This window comes from Rhinatrema bivittatum, chromosome 2, assembly GCF_901001135.1.
Source record: "Rhinatrema bivittatum chromosome 2, aRhiBiv1.1, whole genome shotgun sequence".
Classification (NCBI taxonomy): domain Eukaryota; kingdom Metazoa; phylum Chordata; class Amphibia; order Gymnophiona; family Rhinatrematidae; genus Rhinatrema; species Rhinatrema bivittatum.
Window position 1 is genome coordinate 126771206 of NC_042616.1, and position 24232 is coordinate 126795437.

Consider the following 24232-nt stretch of genomic DNA (forward strand, 5'->3'; position numbering starts at 1 on the left):
TAAGATTCCATTTTGGTCTAAGATGTTCCACCACTCACACTAGGCCAGAGGGCATGATAGCCCTTAGACCAAGTGGTGAAGTTGGTGAAGGATTTCTTTGCCCGTCTAGCAGCTAAGGATAAGGAAGGTACTTTTCAATATCTCCTTTCCAGAATATAAAATTTACTATTTCAAGAAGGAGTCCAGTATCCCCAGTGCATAGGGTTGCTCCAACAGAACCTCTGTAAAGTAGTTCTAGACTATGGCTTTCCATTTGCAGCAGAGTCTAGCCAATCAGAGGATGTATACCAGGAGTATACCCCTCTGAAGTGATCCAGGACTCCTCCTCAGCCACTACCTTTATAGTGGCTCTTAATTGGTGTTCCCTTATCTCAGGGATCCAGAGAGGGTTCTGGAAAACCCTCAGACCCTCTACTAGAGCCTCCAGAACATTCATCTCTGCCAGAAAACCTCTTACTCCAAATTCTGGACTGGTTGGCAAAACACTCGGACAAAGATTGTTACGCAAAGATCTTCACCCTTTCTCAGATTTTGGAAACAGCAGAGCCAGCAGCCATTACAGACCATGATATCTTGCAAGAATTACAAGAATGTGGGAGAATCATTTTTCCTGTATCCCAGTTGCAAGGAAAACTAGATCTCAAATATAGAGTACAAAGATCCTTGTGTGCAACTACCTCATCAATCAGTTGTGGTAGAATCAACACTTAAAAGGAAGAAAACAAGAATATTCTCAAATACTCCACCAGGGAAAGATCCCAGACTACTGGATAATTTAATAAAAAATGGTTCAATACGTACAATGATTGTATACAAAGCTAAAGCCTTGCCTTCCATCTGGTGAAGGAGGATCTGCCTACCTTCAGCCACTCTTAGATGTTGAAGAGTGTATATGCCATCTTATTTGATCCGTTTATGAAGCATTCAATGCCATGGCATGTACTTCTTCAGTCTTCATCAGAGCACACCTCATGGTTTGTTTGAGAGCCAGTAGCTTGTGCAGTGATGTACACAAGTTGGCAGACATTCTTGTCTAGGTGATCACCTCTTTAGAGTAAAATTCAAACTGTGCCTCAGAGGTAAAATGTTGGCCCAGTCCTCTTCCATGGGATCAGTGCAACAGTCTTTTGCCCTTACTTCCCTCCAACATTACTGGGTCCATCCCCTACTTCCACAACAGCAGCAACTTTTGGTTCCTGCTCGACAGCGTGAGCGCCAGTGACAAAAAGCAACGCAACCGGTCTAACCCAAACCGGACAAAGATTTTGACCACTGTACAAACCCAGCAACCATCCTCTCTGGAAGGGGAGAGAATACAGTACTTACCTGGAGGAGTAGTGCAAGATCACAAAAGATCACTGGGTTCTCAAGATTATGGAGTCTGGATATACCTTGCGTTTCTTCTGGCTTCCCATTTTCCTAATCTCTCTGCCTTCAATCCAGATCCGTCTCACTTGACGTAATTCCACCTAGAAGTGGAATCATTCCTCAGTTAATGGATGAAATCTGTTTCACCTCACCACTATGGTCACTGGTTCTACTGGGGGATTGAGACATCCTGGATTTAAGAAACCTGAACAGTATATACTCTAGGAAAAATTCAAAATAAATTATCTCTCACAATTCTCCTCTTCATCCAGAGATGGGAGTAGATGTGTGCTCTGGATCTAAAGGATGCTTATACTCATATACCCACCTACACCAAGCAGCATCATTGTACCTGGCTGCAGTAGCAGCTCATCTGCAATGATAGGGCAATAGTCTTCCCTTACCTAGACTGGCTTGTGACAGCAACCTCCAGAGAAGGTGTACTAACTGTCATGCAAAAGTCACTTCAGCTCCTGCAGTTAGATTTTCTGGTGAATTTTGAAAAATCAACTAATTCCCTGTCTAGGGCCCCCACTGACCACGAGAGTGAATTTGGTGAGTTGTGGGAAAGAGTCCTGGCCTCCAAGGGCTGAATTTGAATTTTGGAAAGGAGGCATTGGGGGGTGGGCCTGAAGCCTAGGGGGTGTCCAGACCCCCCACTAGATCACTGGCAAGATTATTATTGAATAATGGGAGGGGGGTGATGTCCTGGCTTCCTGGACTCTGATTTTTGTGATGGAGGGGGTGGGACCTGCTGCCAAATTTTAAACTTTTAAAAAATATTTTGTCACTACAGTTGCCTGGGGGGGGGGGAGAGAGACAGGGGATCTATGCAGACCCTCAGGCTATTTGAGTACTTTTGGCGGGCAGCTTTCTAGGGTCCTTTGTCTCCTTTAAACGATGATGGCCCCACATTCCCAGGGTCGCCATCACACATTCTAAGATCAATTTACCATGTGTCAAAGTTGCAGGGTCACTTATCACGGCTTTGTGACTCCCATAGTATTTTTCCCTCAGGGAAATACTGCACCTTAGTGAATTAAGCCCCTTAGAGGGGTCAGTTCATTGCCACTTGATGACATCACCCACATGTCATGGCCCATTCATCCTGCCATCTACAGAGAGCAGAGTTTATGGTAAGCAGGCTTGCTGTTTGTTAATTTTCTCCTAGTCAGCCTCTTCATACCCCCCCCCCCCCCCTCCATCTTTGAGTCTTACATACAAACGGAGTCAAAGATCCAAATGAAACAAAAATGCAGATTCCAATTGAGCCAAGCCATAGATGGTCATGATTCATCCAGTCTCTTTGTAATTTATTTTGGTTTAACTCTTAATTATCCAAACCCCAGTTCAGGTTTAATTTGAACTAGTTTGCCTGTCCCCAGTTAAACTAACAAACTAGATATATATGGAACGATGTATAACAAACAACAACCAAAGATCTCCTGCAATTGGAGAGAACACCAGTCTCATGGGCCTCAGGACCTCATTGATACCAGAATATATAATGTGTGTGAGACAAACTCTCAAAGAGTGGGATATAGTTTAAATAGGTGTTTGTCAAGCAGCCACCAAGTGATATTCTGGTCCATGATTTAACAAAGAGGTGTAAAATGGACTGAGGTGTATCTTACATTTTTAAGATAGCAGAAGATGCTAGGTCTGCCACCTAATATTTCCTGAGCTTCTAGAAACAGGTTTTCTTGCTCCTTTTGCTTGTACCATTCTAAAAAAAAAAAAAAAAAAAGTTTTTATTACAGGAGTACTGTAACTTATTACCAATTACCTACTTATTTAGTACATGTTACAATTAAGTGCTCAGTGTGTGGTTTATTATATATCAAAAATAAAAATCCACACAAGATAGATAAAAAGACAAAATAATAAATACGGTCATAAAAAATCCAATGCAGTTAATACTAGTGACAATTATAAAAATAAAATTAATCATAGAATAGAGTAAGCTATAGTTTAAAAATGTTTCTCTTGGTTTGTTTCTCTTTAGGATAATCTTGCTCGGCATCATTTTGTTGAATGGGCTTCCTAACTGGTGGTAATTTCTTCCCTTTACTGAAGTAGAACCAGTGGTACATAACAAAATCATTTATTCTTATCGCAGATAAACATAGAGGATTTTATTCAGAAACATTTTTTTTCTCAACGTTATAAAAAGGATATTGTCTGCACTTTCCAAGGTTTCAAGCTTTACTAGTTACTGTACCAAAAGGCATCAAAATGTAACAACATACCTAAGGTGACTGGAGGTAGGAGGCTGCAGTGGGGGGAGGGTGCTAAAGATTTTTATTTGCAGTTTGCAAGACATTTTTCTTTAAAATAGACCTAGTGAAACGCTTTTGTATTTTGTACTCAGCCATCTAATTCTTGTATGCATCAATTTTACACTTGAGGCTGTACTGCTTCTTACTTTATAACAAACATGTATGTTCTAGGGAAGTCGGTTTCTTGCTGTGCAATAACATGGCCTCTGCCTGCAATTTAATGAAATGCTTTTAAAATAACTTCCCAGTGTTTAGATTTCAGAATGAAGCTCTGAGTAAACCATGGCAGAACATGACTTGTATGCCTTATGTCGTGGTATAGTTCTTCTCTTAATTTTTCTGTTAATGCACATAAATTATAAATAGGGTTCCTGATTTTCAGTTAAATAAAAAAAAAAAACCTGATAAAACAACCCTGATAGGGAAATTGGTGGTTTTGCTTTAACCAAAAAACCTCAAAAAATAAGCCTACCTGTGAGGCGCTCAGATGAGATTAACCAGCTGCCTCAAATCAAGAGGAGGCAGCATGCAGTAGCCAAATGGTATCTGAGTGGGCCAACAGGAAGCCCCTCTGGCACAAGAAAAAAGTGAGCCAGCAGGAAGCCCAAGCCCTGCCAGTCCAAGAAGAGGCATTGATAGAAGAGCAGGTTGGCAGGGAGCTCCAGCCTGTCAGGAAAGAATAGGAGCTGATAGGAGGTAGGATCAGAGAAGGAAGTGAGAGAAGAGCGAGGAGGGGTAGGGGAGAAGAGGAAGAAAGGAATGCTATGGAGAAGGGGATGAGTACAATGTGAAGAGGCCAGCTCAGTCATGCACCAACCTTCCCCTTAGCTATGCACATTGTCATCCCCATCCCACTCAGCCACACACATCCCTGCCACCCCCAACTCAATTCACATGCACACATCCCCACTACATAGCCTTATGAAGTTACATTTTGCAGTTTTAACTTAATAAAAGCATGTAAAAATTTGAAAATTGATGTATCCATTATTAAATCCACCTAAAAATGCACTGAAAATTTTAATTTGCACCCTGAAAGCACCAATATATACCAATTTCTTTTTTTTAGTGCCCATAAAACACCTAAAAGCAATCACCTGAAAAATAAACCCCAAAATTTACAATTGTAGCCCATAGGATGAGAAGCCTTAATCATAAACCACAGTATTCTCGGCTGACAGGACATATCAAGTTCATTTGTACATCACAACATAAGTCCATGTAAATAGATTTCTTTGTGCAAGGTAGCATATTCCATCTAAACAAAATGCATGCAATCATTGTAGTAAATGAAATATATGTAATAAATGAAACTACTTTAAAAAGCAACAGAATATTTTCATTTTCTATTTATTGTATTTATCTTGATTACATGCACTGGTCTAATAATTTTAAAACTGACTTTCTTAAACATAAACTGTGTGGTTCTCTGTTTTTTAAATTAATAGGTTGGGGAGTCTGAGGAAGCATTTGAGGATGATGTGCCAGATTCTCCTGGAGTTGAAAAACATGACAAAGAGAAGGATCACAGAGACTCCAAGAAATCACGTTGTAAGTTCTTATCTCAATAAGACTTTGATTAGGATTAGTTAATTTTCTTTTTTGCCTTTTTTCACGAAAAGGCTGCTATTGCTATCTATGGATGTTCTCCTGATAGATTTGGAACAGATTGTTCCCTTTTAGCAAAAAAGTGAGCAGTATTCAACATTTAAATTTGTTGCCTACTTTGTACCCAGAGAATTGTTAAATGGCTTATGGTGTTTGACTGATGTGGATAGTCCACACTTCATATGTAAAAGACAAAATATTTGTTCAGAAAGATTTGGAAGTTTTGTCCCAGTTTTGCTTTTAAGTACTGTACATTGAGATAAATTATTTAATTTATGGTTAAGTGATAATTTATGGTAAGTGATAATTTTAAAAAGTTACTTTACACTCCATTGTTTTCAGATGTAAACTAAAGCCATATAAATAGTGCACTGTACAATATGAATTATCTCTAAATATTTTAATATCTTTGAGGCGCAGTGTTAATGAAAATAGGGCTTTTAGAAACGAATGTTCATGATCGTATCTACTTGATTCGATACTTTCCATAAACTCAAAGTTTTTTAAATTTATGGTATTCAGATTCTGTTGGATCATGTCATCTCTTTATGGAGAATAATCTTAACTGAAAAGTGATTCTAGTGGAAAAGCCAACCAGCTTATACTTTTGTACAGGTATGAAGCTTGATTTTTTTTTTTTTGGTTATAAAAGAACAAAAATAATTCTGGGCTCCTGGACATAAGTATAACCTGTTTGGCTTTTCCACTAGATTCATTTTTCAGTTAAGATTATTCTCCATAGACAAGCAGGATATATCAGCTATATAAGTGGTTGATGTCATAGGATGGCACTGAGCTATAGAAAAGCGTAGAAGACTTTATCTGACATGCATGAACTTTCCACTCTGCAGCTCCCAATTGGGCCCTTCAATTTCATTTTGTCTGTGGATCTAGTTAGATTTTCTGTAGCACTTGCAAGTTGTGCGATTTTGGTGCTTCAGTCATTTTACCCCTTACCTCCTCTTCCTATTCTTTGTAGATAGGATTTTTGGCACATCAAGTATGCATCTTATTTTCTTTTTTAGATGACTAATGCTGGGCCTCATAATTTTTTTCTTCTTCCAATAAGACCTTCTCAATTACCTTAGTTGTCATCTTTTTTTGACAGATTTCGGCATTTGATTTAGTCTTGTCTGGTTTTTCTCACAGTGGCAAGCCAGTAGCTTCATGGGGTGCCCATTGTACAAATTGAAAAATGGCCAAGACTAATCATAAGGACTGCATACAGGCTAAGTTTTAATGAGAAGGAACTGTCTGTGTGCATTTGTATGGCATGGCATATGCTGTAGTAGTAATCGCTGGGCTTACATCATGATTATGACATCACAAATATTTCACCTAGAGCCGTCAATTTTTGAAGATTAAAGTTGCTTGATATCTTTCATTCAACACAGAAGCCACATGCACTATTATCTACACTGAAGACATTGGTATTGAAGGACATAGGAGCCACACTAAAAACTGGTACAGTCTTTGTTGAGGGGAGTCATTTGGCATCCTCTGACCTGGGATCTAAGAGGAAGCCCAGGATCGTTGAACTATTCTGCTCTACCCACTCAGTAAACAAGAAACTTTTGGATAAAGTTGAGGCAGTTCAGAGGTACTCTGTTTTGGTGGCTTCCATACCAATCCAGCCAAAGAATTAGCTTTCCAATTCCTTCATACCAAATTATTCTGACAGCAGATACCTCCAACCTGGTCTGGGAAGCTCATGTGCAAGGGCTTCACATCTACTGTCCTTAGTCTGTTCAGGATAGCTTTATCATATCAACCTTTTTGACCTACAGGCAGTAATGAACGCTATTAAAGGTTTTCAGAGATCAGATGGTCATCAGAATTGGCCTTATATAAACAGACAATGGTCTATCTAAACAAGCATGGAACAGATTCATTTTTTGTGTATCAAAAAGTTATCGGTATGTGGAACTAGGGCACCTCTCAAGGGAGGTCTCTAAGCTCCAAATCTGGAAAGCAGAGAAAACATACTGGTAGACAAACTGTCAACCCCTGGACCCTTACAAATGATCTGTGGCTCAGATAGCATCAAACAAGATATTTCTCAAGTGGGGAGCAAAGAACTATATCTCTTCACAACCTCGCTGAACAGAAACATCCCGAACTTAATTTCTAGAAGAGGATTAGAAGACAGACTAGTGTCAGATGCTTTCTTCCTTCACTGGGGGACAGATCTTCTATATACCTATTCTCCCTGAAAAGGGGCAAAGTAATATGAATCTCAAAGTTCAGTTTTGTCCAAGGCAAGTTTGGCTTTCATTCTTTTGGGAGTTATCTGTTGGAAAACAGTCAGCAATTCACAAATTCTGATTATATTCTGTCCCTGGATGTAGAGAGCTCACTGGTTCATTCCCTTAGACATTTGATGAAGTCTCATGTCGTCCTGGTTTCTAGAAAGGCATCTACCAGAAGATCTTATGTGCTTTAAATGAAGGAAGTTTGCTATCTGGAAGTGAGAGCAAGGTCCTAGATTACTACCCTTAACAGAAGACATGAGGATTATAATAAAGGAAATTGACAAACTAAAGAGCAGTAAATCACCTGTACCAGATGGTGTACATCCGAGAGTGCTGAAAAATGAAATTTGCAGACCTGCTATTAATAATCTGTAAACTATTATTAAAATTAGCTACAGTTCTGCAGTTTGCAGGGTGGCCACATAATGCCAGTTTTTAAAAGGGTTCCATGGTGATCCAAGAAATTACATACTGATAAGCCTGACAGTGCTGGGAAAAATGGTTGAAATTATTATAAAGAAAAATGTTACTGAACATATAGATAGTCATAGTTTAATGGGACAAAGCCAACATGTATTTAGCCAAGGGAAGTTTTACCTCACTAATCTGTATTTTTTGAAGGCATGAATAAACATGTGGATAAAGGGGAGCCAGATGATACAGTATTTTTAGATTTTCAGAAAGTTTAAGTACCTCATGAAAGACTCAAGAAAATTAAAAAGTCATTGGATAGGAGGCAAAGTTCTATTATAGATTGAGAACTGATGAAAACAGAGATAAGGGGTAAATGGTCAGTTTTCTCAATAGATCAAGATGATAATAGAGCGCTTCAGGGATCTGTACTGGGATCACTGCTTTTTAACAGTTGTAATCCTTGCAGAATTTGTAAAATGTGTAGCGTTTTAAGAAAACATGAGTGATCAGACAAAACACTTTTATTTTTAATGTTTCAAATTAAACTATTATGCATCACAGAATAGCACAATCATTTAAACCACAGCAATAAAGGAAATAATAAAATGGTTCTGTTCAAAAGTTTGCATACCCTTGAATGTTTGGGCTGATAATATACACTCAAGTTGACACACACAGGTTGAGAAGTCAGAAAAGGATAGGTATCCACACCTGTGCCTTGTTTGATTGTAAATAGTGTTTGTTTATAAATAGTTTCTTAGTTCTTGAGAAACCCTTATGCATGTCATCGAAGGCTGCACTGACTTTTGTGGTTACTGAAGCATGGGGAAAGCAAAAGAACTGTCAAAGGATCTGTAAGCAAAATTAGTTCAACTTGATAAATCAGGAAAAGGATATAAAAAGATATCCAAAGGTTTGAAAATGCCAATCACAAAATACCCCAAGCCATCATTGATCAAAAAAGGGGCAATACATGATATTAAGAACTAAGAGTATGCAAACTTTTGAACAGGACCATTTTATTATTTCCTTTATTGTGATGGTTTGTTTAATGATTGTGGTGGTCTGTGATGCATAATTGTTTAATTTGAAACATTAAAAATAAGATGTTTTTCTGATCATTCATGTGTTTTAAAATGCTAAACATCTTACAAATTCTGCTAGGGGTATGTAAACTTATAAGCATACCTGTATTTATAAATGATCTAGAGATGGGAAGAACAAGTAAAGTTATCAAATTTACTGATACAAAATTTTTCAAAGTTTTTAATCACAAGAAGATTGTGAGAAATTGCAAGAGGACCCTCAGAGACTGCGTTTCCAAATTGTAGATGACATTTAATGTGGACACATACAAAGTGATGCATGTAGTGAAGAGCAACCCAAATTTATAGTTACACAATGTTAGATCCCACGTTGGGAGACCCTAAGTAGAAAAAGGATGTAGACATCATTGTGAATATGTTGAAATTCTCTGCTCAGTGTGTGTCAATAGCCAAGAAAGCAAATAAAATGCTAAGAATTGTTAGGAAAGAAATGGAGAATAAAAAGGAGAATATCTTTGTATCAATTTATGGTGCAACTGCACCTTGAGTATTGTGTGTAAGTCTGGTCAATACATCTCAAGAAAGACATAGCAGAATTAGAAATGGTACAGAGGAGGTTGACCAAAATGATAAAAGGGATAAAACGATTCCCTTATGAGGAAAGGCTAAAGAGGTTAGGGCTCTTCTGCTTGGCAAAGAAATGGCTGATGGGAAATATATGTCTATAAAATGAGTGTAGTGGAATGGGTAAACATGAATTGGTTGTGTACTCTTTCAAAAATGCAAAGACTAGGGGACCGGCAATGAAGTTATTAGATAATATGTTTAAGACAAATAGGAGTAAATATTTTTTTACTCAATGTGTAATTAAGGTCTGGAATTCATTGCTGAAGGATGTAGTAAAAGCTGTTAATGTAGTTGGGTTTAAAAAGGTTTTGGGCAACTTCCTGTAAGAAAAATCCATAAATCATTAACATGGACTTGGGTAAACCTGCTTATCCCTGGATTAGACAACATGGAATATGCCAACCTTTTTGGATCCTGCCAAGTACTTGCGACCTGGATTGGTCCCTGTTGGAAACGGGGATACTGGGCTTGATGGACCTTTGGACTGACCCAGCCTGGATGTTGAGGATAGTATTTGATTCCCTGAATCCAACTTAAGTGCTGCATGGATTTATTTCACTGCAAAGTTTCATGCCTTTAAGTGGAAGATGTTTGCCTTTTAATTTGAGGAAAAGGACCCAGATCCTTTCTTTTCCTCACTACAAAAACCGCTTGAATACCTTTTAAATCTGAGTCAGGTCTCAAGACTAATTCTATTGGGCTTCACTTAAGTGCAGGGCTTGCTTCTGTTGAAGCCTCTCAGCAAGCCTCCAGCTGTGTCATGGGACTTTACTGACTCAGCTGATAAAAGCTCCCTTTAAGCTTCTAGATGCCTGTGAGCTGAAGTACCTGACCTGGAAGATCATGTTTTAAGTGGCAGCCACTTTGGCACACACAGAGCTACAGGGCCTAGTCAGTTATTTGCCCTATACAAAGTTTTTTTAGTAATAGGGTGGATCTGCACATGCATTCAAAACACAGTGAACCTGGAAGATAAGGTAGGCCAGATTGGCAAACTGAAGAGTATCACCTGGACCAGATGGTATATATCCCAGGGTTCTGAAAGAACTAAAAAATAAAATTTCAGACCCATTACAAGTAACTTGTTATCTACCATTAAAATCATCCATTGTACCTGAAGACTGGAAGGTGGCCGTAGTAACCCCGATTATATAGATAGGTCTCCAGAGGTGATCCAGAAAATATAGACTGGTGAGCCTGACTTGAGTGCTGGGAAAAATTGTGGAAGTTATACAGAATAAAATCTCAGAACATATAGATAGATATGATTTAATGGGGCATAGCTAGCATGGATTTACACAAGGGAAGTGTTGCCTCACAAATCTACATGTTTTTGAAGGGGTGAATAAACATGGATAAAGGCAAACCAGTAGATATGGTGTATTTGGATTTTCAGAAGACATTTGACAAAGTCCCTCATGAGAGGCTTCTAAGAAAACTAAAAAAAAGAAAGTCATGGGATAGGAGGTCTTTTAACCAGTTTCAACAGAGGGAAAAGGTAAACAGTGGAGTGCCTCAGGGATCTGTACTTGGACTTTTTAATATTTATAAATGATCTGAAAAGATTTATGAGTGAGGTGATCAGATTTGCAGATGACACAATTATTCAGAGTAATTACATCACAAGCAGATTGTGATAAATTGCAGGAGGACCTTGTGAGACTGGAAGATGGGGCATCCATATGGCAGATGAAACGTGGACAAGTGCAAGGTGATGCATATAGGGAAAAATAACCCCTGGCCTAGTCACATGATATTAGGTTCTATATTAAGAGCTACCACCCAGGAAAAATCTGGGTATTATAGTCGATATTACATTGAAATGTCTGTTCAGTGTGCTACAGCAGTCAAAAAAAAAAAAAAAATAGAATGTTAGGAATTATTAGGAAGGGAGTGCCAAATAAAACGGAGGATGTCATAATGCCTTTGTATTGCTCCATGGTTAGACCGCACCTTGAATACTGTGAGCAATTCAAAAAAGATAGAGTTCCACCGGAGAAAATACAGAGAAGGGCGTCCAAAATTGTAAAGAGCATGGAATGGCTCCCCCTATGAGGAAAGGATAAAGAGGTTAGTACTGTTCAGCTTGGGGAAAAGATGACTGATGAGGAATATGATAGAGGTCTACAAAATCATGAAAGGACTTTGAACAAGTAAATGTAAAACAGTTATTTACTCTTTTGGATAATACAAGGACTGGGAAACACTCCGTGAAGTTAGCAAGTAACACATTTAAAACAAATTGGAGAAAATTCTTTTTCACTCAACATACAATTCAGCTCTGGAATTCGTTGCCAGAGGATGAGTTTAAGGCAGTTAGTGTAACCAAGAAAATAAAAGGTTTGGATAAGTTCCTAGAGTAGAAGTCCATAACAACTGTTAATTGATAGGGAATAGCCACTGCTTGTTGCTGGCATTAGTAGCATGGGATCTGTTTTAATGTTTGAGTACTTGCCAGGTTCTTGTGATTTAGATTGACCTCTGTTGGAAACAGGACACTGGGCTTGATGGATCCTTGGTCTGACCAAGTTTGGCATCTTATTTTCTTATGTTCTTATCCCACGTTTCTGCCTAAGATAGTTGTACTCACATCTTAACCAGTCATTTGTCCTCCCAATGTTTTATCCCAGGCCACATGTCCACAAAAGTGAACAAGCCTAACACAATTTGGATTGCAAAAGAAGCTTAGCCTTCTGTCTGGAGGGGACTGAAGCACTTGCGTCTACCCAGCTTTTTGTTTGTTTTGATCCTGTTAGACATGGTTTTGTCATTACTAAATGTGTACTGTCTAATTGGATGGCAGGCTTGACTCCAGAAGGGCTCATAGTGGAAGAGACCTGCAAGGTTGTGACATGGAGTTCAGAGTACACATCACATTGTTTGGATTGGGACATGCAATGCGATAAGTGTGGTCTTTCAAGATCTCTTTGAGGTCTAGAATCCAACTCCATTTCCTTTGTGGTCTGTTATGTAAATTGCTTTGGGTTGAACTTGTTCGAGCATAGTGGTATAAAAGTATAATACCACATTTCCAGGTTATCTTCCAAAAAATAAAAAACAATTTACAAAATAGAAAATGACTTGATGCCAACAAAAACGTTTGCCATTGGCAATATTTTCTTGTTTGTCTCCTTTCTTACTGATAGCAAACTGTAGCAAGGGATTACATATCCTGCTTGTTCTCAGAGAAAGGCAAGATGATTTACCTGTTCTCCTAGGACAGCAGGATATTAATCCTTACAAGACCTTCCCACTTTCCCAAGGAATTGTCTTCTCTCACTCTTAGCTATACTTTATACAGAACTGAGAGGAGCCCTTCTCAACTGCTGTGATGTCACATTTATTTATTAAAGTCTTTTCTATACTGTCGCTAAGTTGTATACCATCGCAACGGTTTACAAGTAGGCACATAAGTAAGTTTGGAGTAAGCGTACTATAGTACATTCTAACATGTGCCATTAAGTTTCAGTTACATTATATCCTAAAAATACGTACAAACGTTTAGTGATGTAGGTTCTGGCCAGGTGTACCTAGAAGGAACTTTTACAGGTCAAAAAAAAATCACATTTACTGTGTTATATTATTACATTCATTGTGTACTCAATTTGTTAAAATATTGTAATGCACATTTATGAGAATAGTGCTCTGTGCCGGTGCTCTTCTGTTTATTCCAGTGTATTTTCCATTCTCCGATCTCTTTATAAAAGGCTTGTTTAAAAAGCCATGTCTTTAGACTTCTCTTGAATGTTTTGGGGTCTCTCTGTAATCTTCCTGCACATGCTCAAGAGAGTGTCAGAAACCTGTATAAGTTTTAGTCACTTCTCTGACTGTTCTGTCCAATGACATCCATGTAGGAGGACTGCTATCTACTGTCCTTGAACATATGTTACAGATAAACAACCTTGCTTTTCCATAATGACTCGCCCTTTGAGGACTATACAATCTTACCTAATTTGCAGTGTCTCTTTTCTGATATGCTTCATTGTTGCTGTTTTAATCTTGGGCATTATATTAGAGACTAGAAATTTTACTGATGTATACATATTCCTCTAGTGGACTGTAACTTTTTTTTAAATTAACCAAAGGCTAGAGTTGCTAAATAAGCTATTTACCTTTAAGAAACAAAATAAATACACGTCCAAACTGTCATCACAGCTATTTAGTAACAGGATTGGAAAGATGTACTGCATTGAAAAAATCAAACTGTTTTAATGTAGAATTCTTACATTCCTACATATTTCTTAAACTGTACATTTTTCTTCATTCTGAAGCAATTAAAACTTCCAGTAGTATAGATTCTTCGGAACAAAAGAAAACCAAAACAAAGCTGAAGAAGTTCCTCACTCGACGTCCAACACTACAAGCTGTCCGTGAAAAGGGCTACATCAAAGGTGAGTGATATAGCTAGTTTATTTTGGAATTTTTTTAATTAAAATTCATTTCAAGACCTGTAAATAAGAATATTGGGTTATGAGGACACAGTAAGGAGGTAACTTAAAGAAACTTAACCTTATCTAATATCACTATTTATACATTTCCATTAAGAGAAACAACCATTCAGTCCTATTCTTTCCTATCTTTTATCCAGTTACCAATTCACAATATGACATTGTCTCCTATCCCTTGAATTTTGCATTTCCTGATGAGTCTCTTGTAAGGGACTTTGACAAATACCTTCTGAAAATCCAGATAGATACACAATATTAACTGACTCACCCTTCTCCACATGTTTAATCTCTTCAAAAAAAATAATAGATTTGTAAGGCAAGATTTTCCTTTGCTAGATCCATGATGACTCTGACTCATTAGACTAAAACTGTCCAGATGATTGGCTTTTTTTTTTTTTTTTATTAAGAATATGTTCTTCCGTTAAACCCTGTACTGATCTCGGACTCACCGATCTGTAGTTTCACGGATTACCCTGAAATCCTTTTTAAAAAATGGGTATTACATTGGCCCCCTCCAATCCTCAGGTATTGTATTGATTTGAATGAGAAGTTAGAGATTACTAGTAACATGTCTGCATCTTCATTTATTAGTTCTTTTAGAACTCGGGGATATATGCCATCCAGTTCCAGTGACTTTTTACTCTCTACTTTTTTCAGTTTGCTCTTACATCTTCCTGGTTCATTGGACTTCAGTTCCTCTGAATCACCACTCTCAAAAGAATGTTTGATATAGATATCTCCCCAGTTCCCTCCTGAGTAAATACCAGAGTAAAGAATTTTAGTTTTTCTGCTATGGCCTTGTCTTCCTTGAGTACCCTCTTTACCCTTCCTTCATGTAGTGGTCAACCTACACTCTCAAAGGCTTCTTCATTCAAATATCTTTGAAATATTTTATTTTATGTGCTTCTGGTAAGTTTCTTTTCAGATTCTTTTTGTCCTGTTCTCATTCACCTCCCTATTTAACCATGCTGGCAATTGCTTGGTTTTCTTTCTTCCTTTTTTTAATGCATGGAATACATCTAGTCTGGACTTCCAAGATGGTATTTTTAAACAGTGTCCACACTACTTGCAGACTTAACCTTTGCACCTACTCTTTAATTTTTACAAATTAATTTCCTTTTTTTTTACCATAGTATCCCTTTTTCTAAAGTTAAATGCTTATGCAGTATTTTCTTAATGTCCTTCCTTCAGTGATTGTTAAATTTGATTATTATCATCATCATCTCCAGTCAGCTTCCCACTCATGCTACTTCTAGCACCAGATTCTGTGTCGCGCTAACGAGTAGATCTAGAGTAGTTGTTCCACCCCCCCTCCCCCAATCTGTTCCATATCATCTGCTCCATGAAGCAGTCAGTATGGTATCTAGAAACTGTCCAATGAGACATTTCCTCAATCATTAAGGTAATTGAAATCTCTCATTGTTATCTAATTTGTTAGCTTTCCTAATTTCTGTTAACATTTCAATGTCTTTCTCCTCATTCTGACCAAGTGGACAGTAGTCTAGCCTCTCTGCTGAGTATGTTGCTGTTAAAATTCTTTAGCTTTAGCTTTGTTCTCACTTGCTTTGATGTCCAGAGTTCTTCAAAGGAAAAGAACAGGTTGGCTTTACTGATTCTTGTATTTACTTCTGTTTCCATCTGTTGTAACATTTCCACCCAGATAGTTGAACTCTCTCACTAGTACATGGTCTTCTGATTTGCTTGTACCAGCTTTCTTTTGTTGGTGGTCACTTTGATTCCAAGCTTTTCAGCAGCTTCAGTCTGTCTTCTCTTGCAAGTCTTGCTGATGTCAGCATAATGTAGTTCCTCTAAACAGAAGGTGAGAGGCACATCTAACATGGTAATGTAGTAGATGACAGCAGATTAAGGACCACCTGGCTGATTTAGTCTGTCTAGGTGTCTTTATCAGATTCCTCTTCCGTAATCAACTATGGTTTTTTTTCACATGCTAATGAAAAGAAACAGTGACAAGATGTGGCCTGTGGTAGTGATGGAAAGTTGTCTGATTGCAAGGTTATTTGTAACCATCCTTTCTAATTCTCTGTATAATAGTTTTAAGAGGTACACCATCTTCTAGGAGATTTCATATGAATATACATTTGTGCTTGTCTGCTGTGCTGTCACAGGTCTTACTATGATCTCTCAACTTCTTCCTCCCTCCTCCTGTTACCAAGGTCCCTTTGCATCTCTATCCCATGTAGTCTTGACTTCTGCCATTTTTTTGTTTGATTTATATTCTGCTTTTTGGCACTTAAAAATGGATTACATTGTTTTTTGCCCCTATCATTTCTGCTGGAAAATCTGTTCCAGATGGCCCCCACCTCACTATTTTCTCTCAGGACAAGCAGGGTTAATCAGACACACAAGTGGGTGATTCCGTCTGATGATGACGTGGTAACAAATTTCTGGGAAAAGCCTGAAAAAGCTTCTCCTACCATGCATGGGACTTCTTTCTAGCTGCCATAACATGGAGCTCCCTCAGGCTTATTTTGTTCCCAGGTGATTCTTTTGGCGTTTCATTCCCTTCAGATTCATATGATGACCCTTAACCCTTAAGCTTCAGGTTCCTGATGTAAATGTTCAAAGAGCCTTTCTCACAGGACAAGCAGGATGGTAGTCCTCACATATGGGTGACATCACAGGATGGAGCCCAATCACGGAAAACTTCTGTCAAAGTTTCCAGAATTTTGACTTGCCCCTACTGGGGCAAGTCCCCCTTCAGTCTTGTTAAAAAGCTACAGGTAGTGCCGAAAATAAAATAAGAAAGCGTTACGAACCCAACACCGCGGGGCGGCAGGCAGGTTTCATGAGGACTAACATCCTGCTGTCCTGTGAGAACACCCATTACAGGTAAGCAACATTTGCTTTTCAGAGTCTTTAAAATTGATGAAAATGGTGGTGGTCCATTAGGCTAGCTTATCAGTGATAATGTGATCAATCTTCAGAGGGATAGTCGTGTTAGTCTGGCACAGCAAAAATGCAAAGACACAGGTGGCATCTTTTAGACTAACCAATTTGTACATGAGCTTTCGAGGACAGAGTCCACTTAGTCAAATGAAACTTTGATCTCTCTTGAAATCAGCTTGATCCTTGTAGATTACATTGTTAACTATTGCTGAAATATTTCTGAGGATGGTTCTATTTAAAAAAAAAAAAAAAAAATTCAGGTTAGTGATGGGCAGTGTAAATTTTCCATTCTTTTGGAGTGACTTTTGTATTCCATATCTACTCGAAAATCTTGCAGAGGATATTGGTTGTGTTTTCCTCTTCAGCTTTCAGCATGTCTGGACAGATCTGTTATCACCCAGAATTTTTCCATTTTTAAATACCTAATGTATTCCCTAAGTTCAGTTTCACTAATACAGTCTAGGCTGACATCCAGATGATCTTGCACTTCTTGAATATCAGTTGTTTCCTAGTTGTGCGCTTAAGGTGTTTGGAAAGTGTTCTTCCCTTCTTGTGATCTTATGTCACTTATCAGATACAGTCTGCCATCTTTGTCCTTCAAGGCCATGTCCTAGTTTGTTTCATAATTACCCATGAGCTGGACAATTTTTCAAAGCCATTTGCTTGTGTAAATAGCATCTAAAAGTTGTCCTTTCTTAATGTGATTGAAAGTATACACAGTTTTCTACAATACATATTCTTTCAGCCATGCACATACTTTCAGCCGCATTAAAAGGAGATATTCATAGAGACATGTTTTTGTCAGAGGAGGAAAATAATGTGCATAGTTTGCATTTTCAAATATACTTGTGTTAATTTGCATGAAATAAGTACCTTTATAAAAAGCAGGTGCAAAATGTCTGGGGGCACAAAAGTACCCATGTCAAGTCTCAAAGTGAAAGTATGCACATATTTTTGCTTTGAAAATTGGGTCAATGTATGCTGGGCATAAGTACCCGCAGACTTAATCACAAAACGCATAGTTTGAAAGTTTGATTTTATAAATGGCTTTCATGCCTTGTCTACTTTGTGTTTTTATTGCAGGTTCGGTGATGGTGATGCTTATTAATTCGTGTCCTATTTGCATCCTTGTCTTTTCTATATATTCTCTACATAGCCAGTCTTTGACTTGGGGTCTTGATGTCTGACAAACTTTTCTTTATCTGTTTCCTGTTTTCCATTGCCATGCAGGTAGACTGAGAGATCAACTCTTCTTGCTGTGTTTTCCCATAGCCGAAGGCAATAACTCATTTATTGCATTGCATGATGGAAGACATGTTTGATTATTTTGGTTCCCTCTTGCAATGAACTGTAACTCATCTTGAGAGCAATTTTGAGTTTCTGGATTTACCAGTCTTACACCATTAAAACAATATATTTTCTTCCAAAGTGTAACTCTCCTCAGCTTAGTAAGAGGTTAACATTTATTTTTCTCAAAAGCTGTTTTTCTAAACTTTAAAAAGCTCCAGAAATTGGAGGTCAGTTTAAAGGCAAATCTAAACCCCTGTTTAACCAAAAACTGCAAAAATAAAATTTCAAGTAAACAATATATTGCAGCAGCCAGAAATTATAGTAAGGAAACCACTGATGTGCAGTCTCTTCTACACATTTTAAACAATTTGCCTACACAGCAAGAAACAGCCATAGAAGTTTTCATATGATAAACTTGGTATATTATTTTTGTATGTTAATCACCATATAAAGACATTTTTTAGTAGGCAATACAGTGGAAGCAATTCATAGTTGTATTTATGATAGTTTCAGCACATGCCCTGTGGGGATAGGGAAATAACGTTCTCAGCCACCACTTACTCTCCGTGCGTCGTCGTCCTCCTTCTTGCCCCTTTCTCTCACCCCCCGCCTGCTTACCCTTGTGATAGTGAATCGTGACATAAAACACCTTACAACTGTTCTTTGGTGTAAAAAAGGCCGCAGCTTTTATTTATTTAATATATGCAATAATATTCCTGGTGTACCCGAGCCGATAATCTGATTCTGACCGCCCGCCGTAAACCGAGCCAGGCGTCCGTTAGCCGGGATCCCCCACTGCGTGACCTCACACCGGCGGGGGCCCCGCCCTTGGCGCTTTTCAACGCGCCCCGCCTTTACGGCGCCTCCCCTGGCGCTGACGGCTCCCACTCCGTCTGGTGCTGCCGCCGGCACCCCTTACTCGATATTCCACCGGCCCGGGTAACCGCCCTCCACCAAGCTGCGACGTTAACCTTAACCATGTAATACAGAAGTATTAATAATATTTTTTTTTTTTTTTTTTTAACAATGTTCGCTATACATCCTTGATATAACCCTCAAGTAATTCCGTTTCCTTCAGCTATCTTTCTGCTCTTATTCCTACCGGGTGGGTGGGTGGGGTTTCGCTTGGCTGGCTAGCATGCAAAAGGGCGGTATCTATTCGCCCTTGCCCTTTTAAGCGGCCCGATTACGTCATCGGTTGGCGCCATGGGCGCCCTCCGATGACGCTCTATATTCTCCCTTCCCTCTCCCTTTCCATCCCCGGTGCGGGCCGACTCCCTCGAGGGGTGGCGCGCTCGTTATTGGGTGGTCCCTTGCCATCCGGCCCTGGCCCACCTATTACCTACAGTACCTGAATGTAATCCATTTTGAAATGCCAGAAAGAATATAAATCAAATAAATGTGAAACACAATAAGAGTTGTAATAATTTAATGGATATGTACAACTAAAGAAGTCTGACAGGATTGTTGTATTCACATGTCCAGGCACTGTTCTACTGCAAACTTCACTGCTCATATATGGATCACACCCACATTCAGTAAACATCAGTAGGCTTGAAAAAAGCAAAAAAAACAAACAAAAAACCTTAAACTGTACTGCAGTATTCTACCTGGACATGAAAGAAGTTGTGTTTAAAACTGCACGGGTAATTGTATAGTCTGCGGATACTTCTACCTGCAGACTTTGCATCAGTTCTGAAAGAGAAAGTAATGCTTGTGTTTCCCTTTGAAAATTGTATAGGGAAAAAGTACCCACAGAGATTTGCACCTGCTCTTTCTGCAGATATATTTGCCCTAGAAAAACAATGTGAGTGGTTTTGAAAATGCAAAACTGCGCATGTTGCCTTCTCCATCCTTATCCTGCCTTTGAGCCCACCTACTTTTCCCCCCCAGATAAAAGTAAGTATATTGTTTCACACACATCCTTTTACTTACAGAATGGGCAATTTTCAAGAGCCATTTACCTAGGAAGCTAGGCTGTTTGGCTAGGATGGAAAGGATAGCCAACTTTCAGTCTGGGAAAATATTTATGCTTAAGGATTTTCAACTTTAAATTTACTTAAGTAATGTCATTTGCGTGTAAAATAGCATATGGAAAACTGTATCTCAGCCTGTCGTTGGCATTATCTTCCCTTTTTTTTTTTTTTTTTACCACAATAGTTATTGTTGCTCCCAACAGCTTGGTATCTATTGCTTTATTTCATAAATTAGCTCTTAATATAAGAGATCAATGCCTTATACTTTGTCTCCTTAACAGATACAGTTATTTCTTCATTTCAGATCAAGTATTTGGTTCAAGTTTAACCAGTCTATGTCAAAGGGAGAACACTACTGTGCCAAAATTTGTGATAATGTGCATTCAACATGTCGAAGAATATGGTATGCAAAAAAGGCCATTTTCAATATGACTAGTATGAATGTATTCTGTTTGCAATAAAATTAAATGTAATCTGCTTTGAAATGCCAAAAAGGAGAGTATAAAATTAAAAAGGAAAAAGGAAAAGTTCATGATATGCCTCTAAATAGACTGAAATTCTGCTTAGGTGGAAGATTTATTTTTAGAATAACCTTGAACTGACTAGGAACATGGGGGGCAATCGCATTTCCTGTGAATATGATGATTCCAGCATTTAAAATACTATGTTTGACTTTTAAATGTCCATGCATAGAGGGAGCCTAAATATTTGGCCAATAGGTTGACCTGTTACGTTCCTACTAGTCAGCTCAGATCTTCTCAACAAAATTTGTTGATAACTGCCATCTTTATCAGCTGAGCGCCTGGCATGTACAAAATATAAGAAATGCCATACTGGGACAGAACAAAAATGCAATGCTGGGCTTAATGCTCTCTGACAATGGCCAAGCCAGGTCATAAGTACATGGCATTTAGTTTTGCTGCCCAGCCCTGAAGAATGCTATTCCACAAGCGAGAAACTGTTATGTGAGGCTTAGGAAGAGGGCCAAAAGTTTGCTATTTTTTTTCTCAAGTTTTTGGATAGTGTCTTTAAGATTTTAGTGTAGTGATTATATGCTGTACTGTCTAGAAGGGGAAAGATTTTTTTTTAGCTCTGTTTTTGTATATGTATTTTCTGTATTTAATTTTTTATTTTTATTTAAGGAGAGTAATAAAAATGATAAAGTAAATTTATCTATTGCTCTAAAGCAGGGTATATTGCAATAAATTATATACAGGTACAATGAGCCTTCACCCAAGGGAGCTTACAATCTAAATAGGTACCTGAAGCAAATGAGGTAATGACTTGCCCAGGGTCATGATGCGTGTCAGTGATGGAAGCAAGATCTGAATCTAGGACTGTTATTTTAACTTACTCTCCCAGGTCATTCTATATTAGGAAGCTTTTACTTGTCTCTGCATGCTAGTGCAGAGCAAATATTTGTAATCACCATGACCAATTTGGGTCTGGGCGAGATATATGCCTGAGGTGTGAGATATATGAAAAAGCATTGCTGAAAAATTCAGTGTCTACTCAGTGCTTCTATTGCAGGTTAAACTGCATTCCACTTTCATAGCTGCAGATATGTAACTCAGTGTCTGTTATATAGGACAGCATAATGGCTACTCCAATTTTGGTGCTATTATATTCTAATGCTCTAAAAATATTAGTGTATTTACCTAAGGCAAGGAATTCATTAAATCTGAATCCATCTGAGGTGGAGTGCAATTGGAGATCTTAGTTAGTCAACTGAGCAAGGATTTAACCACAAATCAATTTTCATAAAATTGAGCTGGTCATGGCTTGACATGAATCTCTGTATTCACATGCTTTGAAAATTAGGACTTGGTTTGAATATGAATATTTGTATTTAAATTTAAAGAATTTGCAAATGTTCACATCTCTTAATATTTCCAATTTACAAATATTTTCATAACTCAAATTATCACAAGAAACACTGCATACATATATTTAGAAAAGTGGTTATAAAGATCTTTTTGATAGCAAGAAGAAGAAATGATCTACATAAAAGGATCATGTGGCTTGGATCAAACATGTCAATCAGAGGGCTCTTCCAGAACATTCTTAGAAAGCTATGCGCATGATGTTTACCATGCATTGTTGGTCTGTTGCTCTTGTTTTTTCTTATTAAAGGAGAGTGACACCCTATTAAACTGTTGCTGCCACCATTTTAGGTCTTTATTGGGTTTTGGCCTTTTTGATGCTTGAAATATTGAATAGTAAAGGTCAGAATCCACTTTTCAGAGGCAGTGAATATAATAGCACAAGGTGCACACAAAGGCAGGTACTCATTCAATACAAATGTTTTATTTAAGAGATATAAGCTTAGTACAAGTATGTATTTTACAAAAAACCTATGCAGCAGAGAGAGAGAAGGGGTGTGTGTGTGTGTGTGTTAGTCTGGAGAAGTCTGTTTTTGCTGGTCTTTGAAGTCTCATTATACAGTTATGGCTCTCATCTACATAGCCTCTTCCCATGGCTGACACTTTGAAGTGAAGATGTTTTGGTCCTCATACCTATGTGCAGGATTACAAGATGGAAGGGTGCAAACTGTTCGTTTGAAGAGTTATTGGAGCCAGTGCATCTGATAATTCAGGGGGTCAGAAATAGTACAACATTAACCAGAAAATTATTGGGCCTGGTCATTTCAGCTAGGCCTGTTGAATTGCATTGTGGATTTGCCACATTTTTGTTTCAGTCGGTTTTTATTATTTTTGTATGTTAGTGTCAGTAGATGGGTGTCTTTTTTTGGGGTGGGGGCAGGATTTCGCATTTCCAAAGTTTTTTTTCTCTTAACATTTGATCACATCTTTTGCTGTACTGCACTGTTTGGTGCCTTTTGTCTAAGGCTTTATTTTTTTGCTCATTGTCATCTTTACTTGAAAATTGCTATTTGTAATTCTTCATAGACTATTTTATAGGCCACTGATGAGAAGTAAGAGGTGCCTAAAATGCTCCCAGAAGATATGCCTCATAAATCTTTACAAGGCATGCTACAAGTGTTGGGTGAATCACACATCATCTCCACATATGTGGCTTCTATCTAAGGATATCACCATGAGTAGTTGAGGCTGGACAGATATTAAGCGAACTGGACTGGAGCAAGTAAGTCCAGCTGAACACTGGCTTTGAAGCCCAGTGAAAGGGTTATGGAGCTGGTCACACCAGTGGCCAGAACTCATTGAAGTGATTGATGATTGCCCTAGAGAATAGAAAGTTCCACTCTTATCAATCAAATCAATTTCAGCAGAGCTTGAAGAAATTGACTCAAGTCAAAACAAATGAGTTTTGAGTCTTGAGCCAGAGTTGTTGGTATCTTGGTGCTTCCCATCGGACTTCAGTGTCCCAAGCTCCAAAGTAACTGCACCTTGAGGATATCCTGCTTTCCTGCATTGAGGCTAGTCTGCTCCAGTTAAGTCATTCCTCCAAGCTTTGAGTTGTTCCTCTGCTTGGTCTTTCTGGATGTCTGTCACTTGAGGCATTCCATTCAGAGATGGACAGAATGATTATAGACGTATTCAGCTAACTCCTCAAGGGCACAAAGATTCTTGTGGCCTGCTTCTTATTTTATTTATATATTTAGGTTTTTATATTCCGCGTTTCGACACATCAAAGCGCATAACAGTCAGGTACTATAGGTATTTCTTGATGCTTATGGATTTGTTGAGTAGTCTGCCTCCAGTGACTTCATTATAGATGTTGGACATCTCTGGCAATTTTATCATTAAACCTATGCCAGGTTCTTCCTTGGTGCCAATTGCTCCCCTGCCAGTTCATATTGTACCACTTTTCTCTAAGCTGAAGAGTCAGAGTTAGAGGAGTTCATAGACACTATCATTGATAGTTGCACGGACAATGGTTCTGAGATGGAACAACTTCCCAGATTGCTAGAAAACTATATCCCATGAAAGAACTTTTTTCTTTTCCAGTTTTGTTCGAATTATGGTTAAGGTCATTCTTTTTTATTTACAGATCTCAGGAAAGCCCAGGGCACCTTTGCTTGGCTGTGGGAGTAAC

General features: G+C 38.3%; 1 protein-coding gene across 8 annotated transcripts in view; it reads left to right on the forward strand.

The window, feature by feature from the left end:
• The window catches only part of ARHGAP12 (Rho GTPase activating protein 12), a 287089-nt gene that overhangs the window by 235481 nt on the left and 27376 nt on the right, over positions 1-24232 (forward strand). For all 8 annotated transcript variants that reach the window (XM_029588589.1, XM_029588588.1, XM_029588591.1 and 5 more), the window contains 3 exons: positions 5096-5198; positions 13866-13985; positions 20520-20618. In XM_029588589.1, coding sequence (XP_029444449.1) covers positions 5096-5198; positions 13866-13985; positions 20520-20618 — 322 coding nt within the window. The remainder of the gene's footprint in view (positions 1-5095; positions 5199-13865; positions 13986-20519; positions 20619-24232) is intronic.